This window comes from Balaenoptera borealis (assembly GCF_965194805.1).
Source record: "Balaenoptera borealis genome assembly, chromosome: X".
NCBI lineage: Eukaryota > Metazoa > Chordata > Mammalia > Artiodactyla > Balaenopteridae > Balaenoptera > Balaenoptera borealis.
Genome location: NC_138881.1, coordinates 108,124,939 through 108,139,885, shown reverse-complemented (window position 1 = coordinate 108,139,885; position 14,947 = coordinate 108,124,939). Strand labels below are relative to the sequence as shown.

Genomic DNA, 14,947 nt, shown 5'->3' with positions numbered 1-14,947 from the left:
ATCCAAGAGTCTTATATTCCCTCCTCCTTTCTTCCTGCAATGCTTTGTTGGAGTCTGTCCTCTCTAGCAGTGCTGCTCTCCTCATAAGAGGAGAAAAATTCATGTCCTTCAAAAATGAAGGCAGAATAAAGAAATTCCCATATAAACAAAACCAAAAGACTTTGTTGCTAGAAAACCTGCTTTACAAGAAATATTAAAGGAAATTCTTCAGGTTGAAAGGAAGTGACACCAAAAGTTAACTCAAATACATGCAAAGAAACAAAGTATGTAAGTATAAAAAATATATATTCTCTTTTTTCTCTTAACTGGTTTAAAAGATAATTGCATAAAATTCTAATTATAAAATAGTACTGTTTCAATTATAACATATAAAGATGCAACATATATAACAATAATAGCACAAAGCAGGGGAGAGGGAATAGATCTATTTTGAGGCAGGGGAATGACACCAGAGTATAACTCAATTCTATAGGAAGAAATGAAGAGTGCCAGAAATGGTAAATATGAAGGTTAATATAAAAGTCTCTATATTTTTCTTCTTTATTCTCTTAAATTCTTAAAAAAACAAAGATTTATACAGCAATAATTATTACACTATATTTTTTTGTGTTCATAACATGTATAGATGTACAATATATAACAGTAATGGCACAAAAGTGGGGAAGAAGGGAGCTATATTGGAGCAAAGTTTCTATATTTTACTAGAATTAAGTTAGTAAAAATCTGTAAGTAGATTTTGCTATGTTAAGATGTATGTTGTAAATCCTAGAACAACCACTAATAAAATAACTCAAAAATATAGTTAAAAATCAAATCATTAAAGGAAATCAAAATGGTATATTAGAAAATATTCACTTAACTTGAGGACATGGAGGGGGGAAGGGTAAGCTGGGACGAAGTGAGACAGTGGCATGAACTTATATATACTACCAAATGTAAAATGGATAGCTGGTGGGAAGCAGCCGCATAGCACAGGGAGATCAGCTCGGTGCTTTGTGACCACCTAGAGGGGTGGGATAGGGAGGGTGGGAGGGAGACGCAAGAGGGAGGAGATATGGGGATATATGTATATGTATAGCTGATTCACTTTGTTATAAAGCAGAAACTAACACACCATTGTAAAGCAATTATACTCCAATAAAGATATTTTTTAAAAAGTATCCAAAAGTCTAAATAAAATTCTAACAAATCGATATCAGTTTTCTGATTAAAAAAAAAGAAAATATTCACTTAAGACAGAGGACAATAAAGGAGTAACAGAAGAACAAAAGAGATATGATATATAGAAAATAAATAGCAAAATGGCAGACATGAATCCTACCCTATAAGTGATTACAATAAATGTAATTGGATTAAACACTTCAACAAAAAGGCAGAGATTGTTAAATTGGATTAAGAATAAACAAGATCCAACCATATGCTGTCTTCAAGAGGTACACTTTAGATTCAATTATACAAATAATTTCAAAGTAAAATAATGGGAAAAGTAATACCACTCAAACAGCAATCATAACAGAGCTGGGATGGCTTTACTAATATTAGACAAATAGAGTTTAAAACAAAAAAAAATTACTAAAGATGGAGGGGCATGTTACAATGATAATAGGGTCAATCCATCAGGAAGACAAACAATTATAAACATATATGTACCTAACAATAGAGTTCCAAAATACATCTAGCAAAAACTGACAGAATTAAAGTGAGAAATAGACAATTTGACGGTAATTTTTGGAGACTTCAATACTCTACTTTTAATAACGAATAGAAGAACTAGGCAGAAAATCAGCAAGGTTACATAAGGCTTGAACAACACTATCAACCAACTTGGCCTAAGTGACATCTATAGAATAATTCATGCAACAACAGCAGAATAACCTTTCCATGGTTAATATGGGCACCTCAGTCTAGTGCTTTGCAACTCACTAAGGTCAAGCCTGTTTTATACAGCTTTCTTTCCAACATTTATGGCTATTTAATAGGCACCTTCTTCCCATTTGTTAGTAACATGAAATAAATTTTTGTTTTGTTTTGTTTATTTATTATTTTCAAGACAGGTTATATTCCAGGAATGAATACTCATTACAGCTACAAGGAAGTGACCATGACTGACAGACTATTCTCCTATGCTTCCAGCTATAGACTTGAAAAGTAGGGAAGGCTTCTTCAAATCTAGTGGAAGCCAGTTAATTACAGCTGATACCTTAATATAGAGTTAGACAGTGGTATGGGATTCCCTTTTTGGTTTTGATTTTAAAAAGTATTAATAACAATTTCAGAGTAATACAAAAGTAAAGGGAACAGTACCAGACCCTCAGGTACGCATTACCTGCCTCCAACAATAATCACCTCATGGTCACTCTTGTTTTATCTGTACCACCCTACCTACTCTTTCCAATCTTAATACCAAATTATTTTCAAGCAAAATTCAAGGTATAATATTATGGAAAATCCTTTTGTAAGTTCACCTAGTCAGGGGATGAAGGTGACAGAGGTAGGTGTTGTGAACATACTGGGTTATAAGTTAGGAATTCCAGACCTGGACCCTGATTATAAAGAGATGCTGGGAAAAAACTTTTCCTTTCTCATCTTGGCCTTAGCATCTTCATCCGTGAAAGGAGGAGAATTGGTCTCTAAATTAGTGGTTCTCCATCCTGACGGCACCGATCATTGGAATCGTCTGGTGAGCTATGAAAAATTATGGAACCTCTTGAGAGTAAGGTCTGGCTTTAATATTTAAAAGAAAAAAACCCTCAGGTGATTCTAATGTGAAGCCAGGGCTAAGAAACAATGACCTAGAATAGTCTCTGTGATAGTTAATTTTATGTGCCAACTTGGCTAGACTGTATTACCTAATTATTTAATCGAACACTAATGTAGATGTTGCTGTGAAGTATTTGGTAGGTGTGGTTAACATCTGTAATCAACTGGCTTTAAGTAAAAGAGACTATGCTTGATAATGTGTGTGGGAGCCTTCTAATTAGTTGAAGGCCTTAAGAGCAAACACCAAAGTTTCCTGGAGAAGAAGAAATTCTGCCTCGAGACTGCAGCATCACCTCCTGCCTGAGTTTCCAGTCTGGAAACTACAGATATTGTGGTTTCCAGACTGGCCTACAGGTATTGGAGTTGACAGCCCTTAGAATCATGTGAGTCAATTGCTTTAAGTAAATATCTTTTACATATAATATTGTATATATCAGTTCAGTTTCTCTGAAGAACCCTGGCTGTCTTCCTCTGCATTTCTAAGGTTTTCTAGTTTCCATGATGTATCCCTGCCCCTGTCAAAACAAGTCTTGCCTTTCTGAAATCTGTCTTTGTCAGTTTCAAGATTTATTGAGAAGTTACTATTTATTGAAGAGTTACGATGTGCTCAGCAGCATGATTAGTCTTTCCCCTTACCAACCTTGGTTGTTGTATTACCTGAGCTGTCTCTGTCAATGTTTGTGTGAGAGTACTTACAAAATAGTAGGTAACATACATTTTATTCCTTTTATCCCATACTTGTATTAGATTTGTATTAGTGTCTTGGGTCACAGAGCATTAGTAACTAAGAGATCATTTTTTGCCCAAGTTGTTATTGTTTTTATTGCCCATCGCTTGCTTTCTTTTGCTCCAGATGTATTTTTCTTAGCCCTGGGAGACAGGATTATTTATAGTACATAGTGCTCAATAAAAAGCACTTATGTGTAAGGATAGCATGGAGTAAAACTTGATTGCTGTAAATTCAAATTGCACCTTTTCTCTGAAATCTCAAGGGCTCACCTAGGGACTATCAAAATTGAGAGTGAACCCAGGAGGTGAGCATTAGTGAGAAGAGGTCTAGATCTACACCCTTGCTACTCAGTCAGTATGTAGCCTTTGGATCAGCAGGCATGGTGCTTGTTAAAAATGCTGAATCTTGGGCCCCATCCCAGACCTACTGAATCAAAATCTGCATTTTAACAAGATTCTTAGGTGACTGATATGCACATTAAAGTTGAGAAGTGCTGTTCTAGTCTGCATCTTTCACCTTATTTTAGCTGTCCCTTTTGTGGTCAACCATTCACTTTGTGACATGACTTTTGGGGTTAGGTCTCTAACTACAGCCTGGGTTGGGAACTTGGGAAGGACTGGATCAGGGCTCAATCTAGGGCCATAAAATAGAACAACAACAATAACAAAACTGGCCTTGGAATCATAGGTACTGGCTTCCTGAAAACCATTTTATTTTTCTCTAATTCATCCCAACTGCTATTTTTTGTTTGTTTGTTTTTTCTGTAGAACAATGATTTTAAGTAGTACCATCCCATGCCCCTTTCTTTTTAGGTTGTTTTTGTTCTTTTCTCATTTGCCATGTCCCCTCACCCTTGGCCTAAGTATGGTCCTGCGACACACTCAGGCCCACTGCTGTCAGAGCAGATACTTTCGGATGTGGCCAGCGACTGAACCACTGGAGTTCTCCAACTGATGCAAAGCAAAATGCCCCCAGTTAGGCCAGTCCTTCCTACACCATCCCCACTCCCTGCTCTTCCTCCCCCACAGAAAGCTATGTTCCCCTGCTTCTGGAATGTAGCCTAGTTTATCAAATGAAGCTTGACATTTGGGGACATTCTGGGAAATCATTTTAGACAAAAATCCAAGCACAATTCATCCTCACTCCTAATTTTGCCAATCAGCCCCAGGGAAGACCAGGTCCTTCATGAAAACTGCCATCAAGCCCTCCACTGGGCCTGATAAGTTGAATTTAGAGCATCTTACCTACTTGGATGGGTGTTTGAGTTAGCATTGTATGGACATCTTTCTGGAGCATATTTTTACTCCCTATTAAGTAATTTAAATATTTAAAAAATATAAATGGCTGTGTTGTGGAATATAGTATAATATTTATATGAATTTTTAAGGTAGAACACAAGACTTCAAAGAAAATTCTGCTTGTGAAGGGTACTTCAAGCTAGGCCCCTATATTCCTTCAGGAATAGGTATCTACTCTACTCTACCATTAGGGATAGTTAAATGGGAAAGTTTAAGAAGCACTGGGTGTGCCAAGAATTATGCTAGGTGATGGGGATACAGAGATGACTAAAACCCAGCCACTGATTTCCAGGATCTTAGAAAGGGGGATATGAAACATTCTGAAGTAGACATTGAGCTCCTGGAGGGCAGCGACTATCCTCTAATTGTTGTTGAATCAATAAAACAGTTTTCTCCTTGTATAATGATCACTTTATTTAACAAGTATTGGCTTAGTTCCTCACCTTGTGGGCCAGGCCGTGTGCTGGGAGCTGGGGATTACAGCGATAAATCAGACACACGCCTGGTCCTCAGGTAGACCTTCTGGTGGGTGAGACAATCAATGAAGCAGAGACTCACAGGAGGGCGCTGTATCCCTGCTAAGAAGCACCAGAAGCAAAGGTTTCTGGAAGGAATGTATTCCACATGGGGTGACATTTAAGACTGAATCATTTTAACTTTGCAAAATATATCACTTAAAACAATAAAAATTATGTTATCAATTATGAAAGGAGAAGCCCTTTTGTTTGTTTCACAGAAGTGAGTTCATATGTAAAGGAAGTTTTTCATGGCATCTCTGACAAACCCGTGAAAACAGCCCAAACTGAACAGCTTAGTGGTGGGGAAAGGGGAAGGAGGAGAAAAAATTCCATGTGGGAAACTAGAGAGAGGAAACTGCTTTCCCACCATGACTACCAAGAGATATGATCTTACCCATCAGAAGATAATTCTAGATTAGAAAGCAAAACACCTTGGTTCTGGCAAAGTGACTCAACTTTCCGAGACCTGCATTTCCTAATCAGTGAAATAGCACTTAACAAGGTTTGCCCTGCCTCCCTTATGGGTTGTTAAAATGATCAAAAGAGCTAAGGTATGTGAAAAATTCTAAGATGCTAAGGCTATATACATATAAGGCGTTTCTATGATATGATTTCAGAGGAACAGGAAAGGCCTCTGGCCTTCCCCAAACTCCTCTCACCTATGGGTTAAAAACTAAAACTTGAATAATTCCTTTGCAATAGGGGAAATAAATATTTAACATGAACTGTGTGACAGGTTTGGGGCTGGGAATTTTAACAGATCTAACTCAGTTAATCCTTATAACATCATTGTGCTATTATTCCCATTTTACAGATGCATTAGCCTGAAGCTCAAAGTGATAACTTTCCCAAGATCACATACCTAATGTGTTGGAGACAAGACCAAAATTTAGGTCTATCGGAGTCTTAAATTCATCCCCTTAATTATGGAGCCTTTCTGATTCCTAAAGTTGATATATGCTGAATTGTAATTTCCCCTAGAGGAATAACTCAATCTCAGTTACTCAGTGGCAGAGAGCTAAGTGTGAATGAGTTTGTCAACTCCTTTTCTCAGAACAGGTTTGACTGGGGTTAAAAGATGGAAGCAGAGGGCACTGGATACCATTCAAGGAGGGTGGGGTGGCATTAAAAATAGAAGATGGAGGGGAAAGAGAAAGGACATCGGAAATCAGTCAAGATAGCTCTATTACACAGCTATGTGACTTTGGGGAAGATATTTAGCTTATTTCAATTAAATGAGAATAAGTTGAAGAGTTTTAAGGATTGAGGTGATACTTGTGGGGTCATCATCTGATGTTTTGTTATGTCCAGCCCTCTATGTCCTTTGAAGGACTGTCCTGCCATTCCCTGTGATTCTGGTGGGGTCGTTAATCATGATGCCCCTCTAACCCTGCCTATAGTGGTGATGGTATAATCTAGGATGGACCTTTTATAGTATTGATATCTTATCCCTTGGCAACAATGGTCTAGAGATGGGCAACAGATCTAAGCGGGATCAACCATATGCCTTCTCTGGATTGACTTTTGGGTGCTGGGATGGATATAAACTTTTTTTTCTATTTGGATTTCTAAATTAGGAGCATTTAAACCTGGTGCTATGGGCAGTCATCTTCCCTTGCACATGGAGAGAGTTGTCTATAGGGTGAACCCAACACACAGAAGAGAGTTGAGAAGATAGAGTACGTGAGCTCTTCAATCCACCTGTGCCTGAAGCAGGTTACCTTTTGAACTTCCCAATTTATAAGTCCCTTATTTTTTTTTAATCATTTTAAAATTATTTATTTATTTTTAAATTTTTTTTATTTTATATTGGAGTATAGGTGATTAACAATGTTGTGATAGTGTCAGGTGTATAGCAAAGTGACTCAGTTATACATACACATGTATCTAATTCTTTTTCAAATTCTTTTCCCATTTAGCTTGCTACATGATACTGAACAGAGTTCCCTGTGCTATACAGTAGGTGCTTGTTGGTTGTTTAAGCAGTTTGAATGGGATTTCTCTCACATGCTTCTGAAAGAATCCTGACTTATACAGTGTTATAGTATATATAAAATACATATACCATGAATAGTGCTGAATAAATGATCATACATGTAATGGAGGAAATAGTTTGAAAAAATATAAATGTGTTTTTCTTATTTGCATTTTGGGGTACGTGATATTTTTCTCAGCCCAAGACATCCATCGACTGCTAAGGAAAAAGGATTGAGAATAAAATATGAAAGAAAACATTAACCTTCAGCTTTTGACATTCAAAATAGAATTCTATGCCAGGGAATACGGCTTGAAAGATAGACATTGTTGGGAGTGGATTTTTCTAAGTTCCCTAAATCTCCTCCTTTAGTATATCAACAGCCAGGCTTGAACAGACAGAAAGTGTAAGGGGAGAATGTTCTTCTCTAGGTCTGCACTGTGAGAAAGCCAGAGAAGCTATATGCATGTCCTAATTTCTCTCTTCACTGTGCAGTGGGTCCTGAGCCAATAAGGCGCACCTCAGCATGCTTATGTGGGTGGAAAATGTAGTAAGACAGAGAGAAGATCTACTTCCTTGTTTCTTTCTGGTATAGACACTGAGTTTAGAGTTACTATACCTGCAATTGGGCTCTCTGTAGCAGAGGGGAAGCGTGTAGTATACAGCCTGGGCCAGAGAGCTGGATGAAGGGTGTGGCAGATATTCAGAAGTGTCTACAGCCCAGCAGGAGCTACAAGGGGCATTATTCATATAGGCGTCAGGGGCTCTTGCTTACAGAACATAGTCGATGCAGTGATTTGGTCTACAACTCAGCTTGACTCTCCAGTGAACTGATAGAAGATGTTGGAAGAAGCAAAGAGTAAAACCATTGGCACTGTCAGCTTGGCACAAAGTAGAAATTTTATTTTTAAAGGGACTTAAGAGTGTATATAATTAAGGGCAAGAGTAATGTAAGTTTTTTTAAAAATATTTTAATTTTATTGGAGTATAGTTGATTTACAATGTTGTGTTAGTTTCAGGCGTACAGCAAAGTGACTCAGTTATACATATACATATATTCATTCTTTTTTTAGATTCTTTTCTCATATAGGTTATCACAGAATAGTGGGTAGAGTTCCCTGTGCTATACAGTAGGTCTCTGTTGGTCATCTATCTTATATATAGTAGTGTGTGTGTGTTCATCCCAAGCTCCTGATTTATCCTTCCCCCCAGTATTTACCCTTTGGTACCCATAAGTTTGTTTTTGATATCTATAAGTCTGCTTCTGTTTTGTAAATAAGTTCATTTGTATCTTTGCTATAAATTTATTTATTTATTTATTTATTTATTTATTTATGGCTGCGTTGGGTCTTTGTTGCTGCATGCGGGCTTTCTCTAGTTGCGGCGAGCGGGGGCTACTCTTCGTTTCAGTGCGCGGGCTTCTCATTGCGGTGGCTTCTCTTTGTTGCAGAGCATGGGCTCTAGGTGTGTGGGCTTCAGTAGTTGTGGCTTGCGGGCTCTAGAGCGCAGGCTCAGTAGTTGTGGCTCATGGGCTTAGTTGCTCCACAACATGTGGCATCTTCCCGGACCAGGGCTCGAACCCATGTCCCCTGCATTGGCAGGTGGATTCTTAACCACTGCGCCACCAGGGAAGACCCCATTTGTATCTTTTTTAAAAGTTAGATTCCACATATGAGTGATATCATATGATATTTGTCTTTCTCTGTCTAACTTTGTATGATAATCTCTAGGTCCATCCATGTTGCTGCAAATGGCATTATTTCATTCTTTTTTTATGGCTGAGTAATATCCCATTGTATATATGTACCACAACTTCTTTATCCAATCCTCTGTTGATGGACATTTAGGTTGCTTCCATGTCTTGGCTATTGTAGTGCTGCTGTGAACATTGGGGTGCATGTATCTTTTTGAATTACGGTTTTCTCCAGATATATGCTCAGGAGTGGGATTGCTGGATCATATGGTAGCTCTATTTTTTAGTTTTTTAAGGAACCTCCATACTGTTCTCCATAGTAGCTGTACCAATTTACATTCCCATCAACAGTGTAGGAGGGTCCCCTTTTCTCCAACCCTGTCCAGCATTTATTGTTTGTAGACTTTTTGATGATGGCCATTCTGACCGGTGTGAGGTGATATCTCATTGTAGCTTTGATTTGCATTTCTCTGATAATTAGTGATGTTGAGCATCTTTTCTTGTGCTTTTTGACCATCTGTATGTCTTCTTTGGAGAACTGTCTATTTAGATTTTCTGCCCATTTTTTGATTGAAAAATAACATAAGTTGATGTAACATGTCAAGTTGTCCACAGGTATTTCTTCTGCAACTTTCTTGGGTATCCTTTGTTCACAGGGTCTGTAATGTGGACTTAATCGGAAGCTTAGATGGTTTTAGAAGTCCTTTTCCTCCAACAGCCTATGGTCCTGTGATACGAAGTTTCTAAGGAAAAAAAACTAAAGGTTTTATTTGCAGGATCCGGACTTTCTGCTCAGAGATAGATTGTTCTTATTCTAATTGGTTCAAAGCACCAGAGGCTTTGCAGCTGGAGGGTTGAGGGTCCTGGTGTCTAGTGGAAGCATGCTGCTTTAAGGTCCTAACTCCCAGACCCTGTGAGTGTAATAAGCCCTATGGGGGAGAGTAACACTGCAAATGGAATCTCCTATTCAGAAGGTTCATCCTGCCCTATTTGGTTCCCATTCCATTTTTAAATAGCTTCAATTATTTGAAAGTTCTTTCTTTTACTGGGTTGACTTCTGTTTTCTTTTTCAACAATGTCAATAGCCCCATTTTGTTCTCTGGAGTCACCCAGACCAAGTGATTTATTTAAAATAATAACCCTGCAAAGATTTGAAGACACTGCTAATGGTTTCCCACTAAATCGTCTCCTGGCTAAACATCTTTAGGTTCCTCAACTAGTCCTCAAAGGCTAAGAATCCCAGTCTCCTAATCATATTGGTTGATGCTTTCTGGACACATTATAATTTTCAAAGTTTCTTGTTACATATGGTGCCCACAAATGAATACTTCAGGTGTGGACTGCCAGGTGCAATGAGATTATCATCTCCCTTGATCTCAATACTAGTCTCCTGTTCATGTAATTCATGAAGCCAGAACAAGTCAATTCATCTTAAGCCAGTAACGTGTGGCAATGATTTTTTAGTCAACCTTAGGCCATTGGAAGCCTAGAGGTGGGAGATGATGTTGGGGGCTGAGGGACACACTTAACTGCATTCCGTATTTGGCTTTTATATGCCAGTATACTCCTGATTTTGGAAAGAGCTATATTTTCTAACTCTGTGGCATGATTTGCATACAAAATCAGAAACTCACAAGTAGATTTTTCATTTATTCAATACTCGCTCCTGACTTTCTGGGTCAGGTTTAATGAAACCCAACCAGAAAATATATTTCAGTTTGATTAACTTTCTTGCCCTGGGATTATTATTCCCCACAAATACAAGAAGGTCTATCTATACTTTGGGTTCCATTTTAGTAGCGGATACTTCTTATATTCCCCCCTCACCCTTTCCCGCAGCTCTGTTGCTATGCAAACTGAAAAGGGCCAAAGGTTCTTAGACAAAGCAAGCAGTAGTATTTATGACCCTTGTGATCTGGAGTCAGTGGTGAAGTACAGACAGATTAGTAAACAAAGAACTGTGAATCCTTACATGGCTTCACCAAGTAGTCAATGTGAGTTGATTATTGTCCTTAAACTCCCAGCTCTGGGTTAGGATGCTTGCAGTGTGACCTATTTAGTCAGCACTATTTTATGACGCCACCATTTTTTTTTCTCTTCGTCTAAAATGATCTAGTCGGGGACCCCCTGCAAAGGCCAGGCATTAAGTATATCACAATGATAATTCTTTTGACTGAAGCTGGACTTGATTCAGTGGAAAATGACTTCAGTGTATTGGATTTACGGTTCATTTAACGAGTGCTGTAGATGTCAAAACATTAGTGTAAACCTGGTGCAGGTGGTAATTTTATTTCTAATGAGGTGTTCAACCAGCATCCTACTATGAAGAGTAGGACAGTGTTCAGTGGGCACAGAATATACCTGTCTAATCAGACCTAGGACACGTGCCAGTTGTACATCACAATGGTGTTAGGACCACTTGACTTCTCTGGGACTCAGTCTCCATGTCTGCAAAACAAGCATGTTGGACAAAGACCTTTGCAGCTCGGGACCTCTTAGGATTTGATTAGCAATTTTAGAATATTCCTCATCTTTAGGACATGTGCTCTGTAATGGACGTGGATTTACATGAGCCACCTGTGCTGTGATCTGCACCTCTTACCAAATCCATGGCACCGCAATCCTTCACCTAACTACTGAGTCTCTTGTGTATCTGAATGTCTTACAAGTGAGGTGCTGACTTCCCATCGTTCTGGACTGTTTTTTTCAAGGATGTTTGTAGAGGGAGAATCCTTGCAATAGAGAGGTAGTGTCTGCCTCTGGAGCAAAGGGCAGGCATGCTTATTGCCCATTACCCATTATAAAAAGATTGTATAAGCTCGAGTTCCCTAAACTCAGGGTTCTTCTCCTGTAATGCAACCTACTTCATAGATAGGTGTCATTTGGCCCTCTTCACATTGCCCTGTGGGAACTGGGACTTTGGAACCAATGCAAAAATGCTTCTATGCCTGCTACTGCTATTGCTATGAGCAATAAATTCTCCATCTCTAATCCAGGAGTCTCATACTTTCTACCAGTATCCATGAAGGTGTGGCAGGCGAATTTGCTAGCTCGTAATTAGAGTAAAATCTCAGACCCTTCACAGTTCTTGACAACAGGCTAGTCCACATTCACGTTCCCCTTTTCTTAATGCCATAGCACCTAGTCTCTGAACAATCCAACTGAAAACACATTGTGTCTTTTAGCTGATTGTTTTTTATGTTAATCTTATCTCCCAACTAGATGGTAAGCATTTGAGTCCAGGCACTCTGCCAATACTTTTCCTGTCTACTCTATAGCAGCTGGCACGGGCATGGGTTCATAGTAGGGGCTCAATGTGTTCTTTTGATTGACTTTGGCCATATGCATGCCAGCTGAGCTAAAATACTCCATGCTTTTTACCACTGAACTTCTTGGCTTGGGTGTCTTATTATGGATGAAAACTATAGACTGACTCCTCTAAAACTAGAAAAGCTCTAATAAGAAAGGGAAAAGCTGTTTGTTTTTCAGGCATGTCAGATGCAAGGCGTAGGCATTTCTTAATCAATTGGAGATCATTCGACTAAGGGGCCAATTGAAAAGCTATTCTGAGTCCCGCATTTCTAAAGATATCAGGGAAAGTTTGTTGTGCTGGGCTGCTAATAATTATCGTGTTCTGGCTACTTAAGAACTAGAATATAGTCTCTGTGTTTTTGTAGAATTCAAGAGCCTCGGGAGGATATCTATGCCAGCCCACCGCCTTCAACATCAGTGCGAGCTCATTTGACATTTGACGCAAATCCCGGAGGAGGATTTGACTTCCAGTGAGTGCAGTTCCCAAAGCCGTACGCTTGCTGCTTGTGTTATTTTAAGTATCTTATTATTAATGACCCATTATACCAGAAAGAAAAACGCTATATATGCATTTTCATTTGGCTTACCATTGTTTCCAAAAGTCTGGATTATTCAATTAGTCTAACTGCAGTTTTCTCTAAGGGAATATGGAGATATAACAGGCTTTGTGCATTTAGAACTAAAACATTAGGACTCAGGGCTCTTTTTGTGGCTATAGCCTGGAGGATGTACTCTCTACTCCCATAATAAATTTTGCATTCTCTCTCTCTCTCTCTCTCTTTTGCAGTTATCAGGACTGCAACACTCTCAATTGTCTTCCTGAGTACAACTGATACTACTTTATAGATGTGACATGGTTATCTTTTTCTAACTTTAACTTTGCGTACCTGGCATTTTCTAACTTTAGTTGTGTAAGTTCAGGCTGTTCCTTCTCACTTAGAAATAGTTCCTGCTATTTGAATTTGGGTATGCTGTCACCAAGTGGTTGCTACTTCTTTGATTAGCATGATCTCAAAACTCAAACTAGGGGCTGCATTGTTTTTGTGGGTGGTGTTAGTGGTGTATGTGTTAAGATTGGGGTAGTGTGATACCTGCAAATAGGTGAAGGTATCAGGTATCAGAGGTAGTTGGGGGTAAATCTTCATGAAGCAACAGGAAGATACTGAAGTACAAAAAATGGGTCATTATTTGAGGAGGGGAGAGGAAAGGCAGTTTGAGGTTCAAGGAATGAGAGCAGGGACAGAGGAGTTGTGGAGTGAAGGGTACAGGGAAAAAAATAGGACGAAAATGAAAATGACCCCGAGTTAAGTGAACGTGATCACTGTTTCCGCGCTTTTCTACCGTTCCTGTACTTGCTGGGGAGTCTGACTAGCAAGATAGATACAGTGTCTTGAGCAGGATTGTGTCTCGTGCATCTTTGTATTCCCCCACAGTGCCTAGCACAGTGCTGGGCACATAATTGGTCCTTAATAAAGATCTGTTGAATGAATGACCCAAACCTGCTGGAGTTGAGATGATACGTAATGGAGGAGGTGGCTGCTGGCTTGAGGCATAGGAGCAGCTCCCAGTGCGCAAGTCTTGACAATGTTCTGCCTCCATCATTAAGCTGAGGGCCCCGCACAACCTTAGATGGCTCCTATGATCAGTCTTCCAAAGTATAGCCTTTTCTAACTCTTCTGAGTTAGGTAGCTACATACCTTCTTTTTCTTTTTTAAAATCTCAGATCCAAGGCCCTTGAAGTCCTTCATACCTCTGAGCCAGTCTGGGTGGTTGGAAAAATACGACATATAGAAGCTTTTGAATTTAATTTAATTTTTATACGTTTTAAAATAAATTTATTTTATTTTATTTACTTTTGGCTGCGTTGGGTCTTCACTGTTGCATGCAGGCTTTCTCTAGTTGCGGTGAACGGGGGCTACTCTTCCTGCAGTGCGCAAGCTTCTCATTGCGGTGGCTTCTCTTGTTGCAGAGCACGGGCTCTAGGCGTGTGGCCTTCAGTAGTCGTGGCGCACAGGCTTAGTTGCTCCGCGGCATGTGGGATCTTTCCAGAACAGGGGTCGAACCCGTGTCCCCTGCACTGGCAGGCGGATTCTTAACCACTGTGCCACCAGGGAAGTCCCTTTTATACTCTTTTAAGGGTTACTTTCCATTTACGGTTATTACCAGATGTAGGCTATATTCCCCGTGTTGTACAATACATCCTTGAGCCTATTTTACACCCAATAGTTTGTGCCTCCCACTCCCCCACTCTGAGACATATGGAAGCTTTTTTTTTTAAATAAATATATTTTTTAATTTTTATTTATTTATTTATTTGGTTGTGCCAGGTCTTAGTTGCGGCACATAGGCTCTTAGTTGTGGCATGTGAACTCTTAGTTGTGGCATGCGTGTGGGATCTAGTTCCCAGACCAGGGATCAAACCTGGGCCCCCTGCATTGGGAGCAGAGAGTCTTAACCACTGCATCACCAGGGAAGTCCCTATATGGAAGCTTTAGCTTGGAGGACGTGAGACCTAGAGCTCCTTCCATTCATAAGGTGTGTAGGGAGTGGCTGGATAGGGCTTTTAAAAATGTATATGAAGAGAAAACTGAGGGTCATTCCAAGTAGGATGTTTGTTGGAATTAAGAGCCTGTTCAGACACAACTCTTCTCCAGAAGGGGG

At 39.4% G+C, this 14,947-nt stretch overlaps 1 protein-coding gene across 1 annotated transcript in view; it reads left to right on the top strand.

Moving 5' to 3' along the window:
• The window catches only part of SMARCA1 (SNF2 related chromatin remodeling ATPase 1), a 147,951-nt gene extending 133,770 nt beyond the window's left edge, over window positions 1–14,181 (top strand). Inside the window, exon 25 of the mRNA XM_082377086.1 lies at window positions 12,652–14,181. Within this exon, the coding sequence (XP_082233212.1) occupies window positions 12,652–12,726 (75 nt within the window). The 3' untranslated portion in view covers window positions 12,727–14,181. The remainder of the gene's footprint in view (window positions 1–12,651) is intronic.
• The last annotated feature ends 766 nt before the right edge of the window (window positions 14,182–14,947 follow it).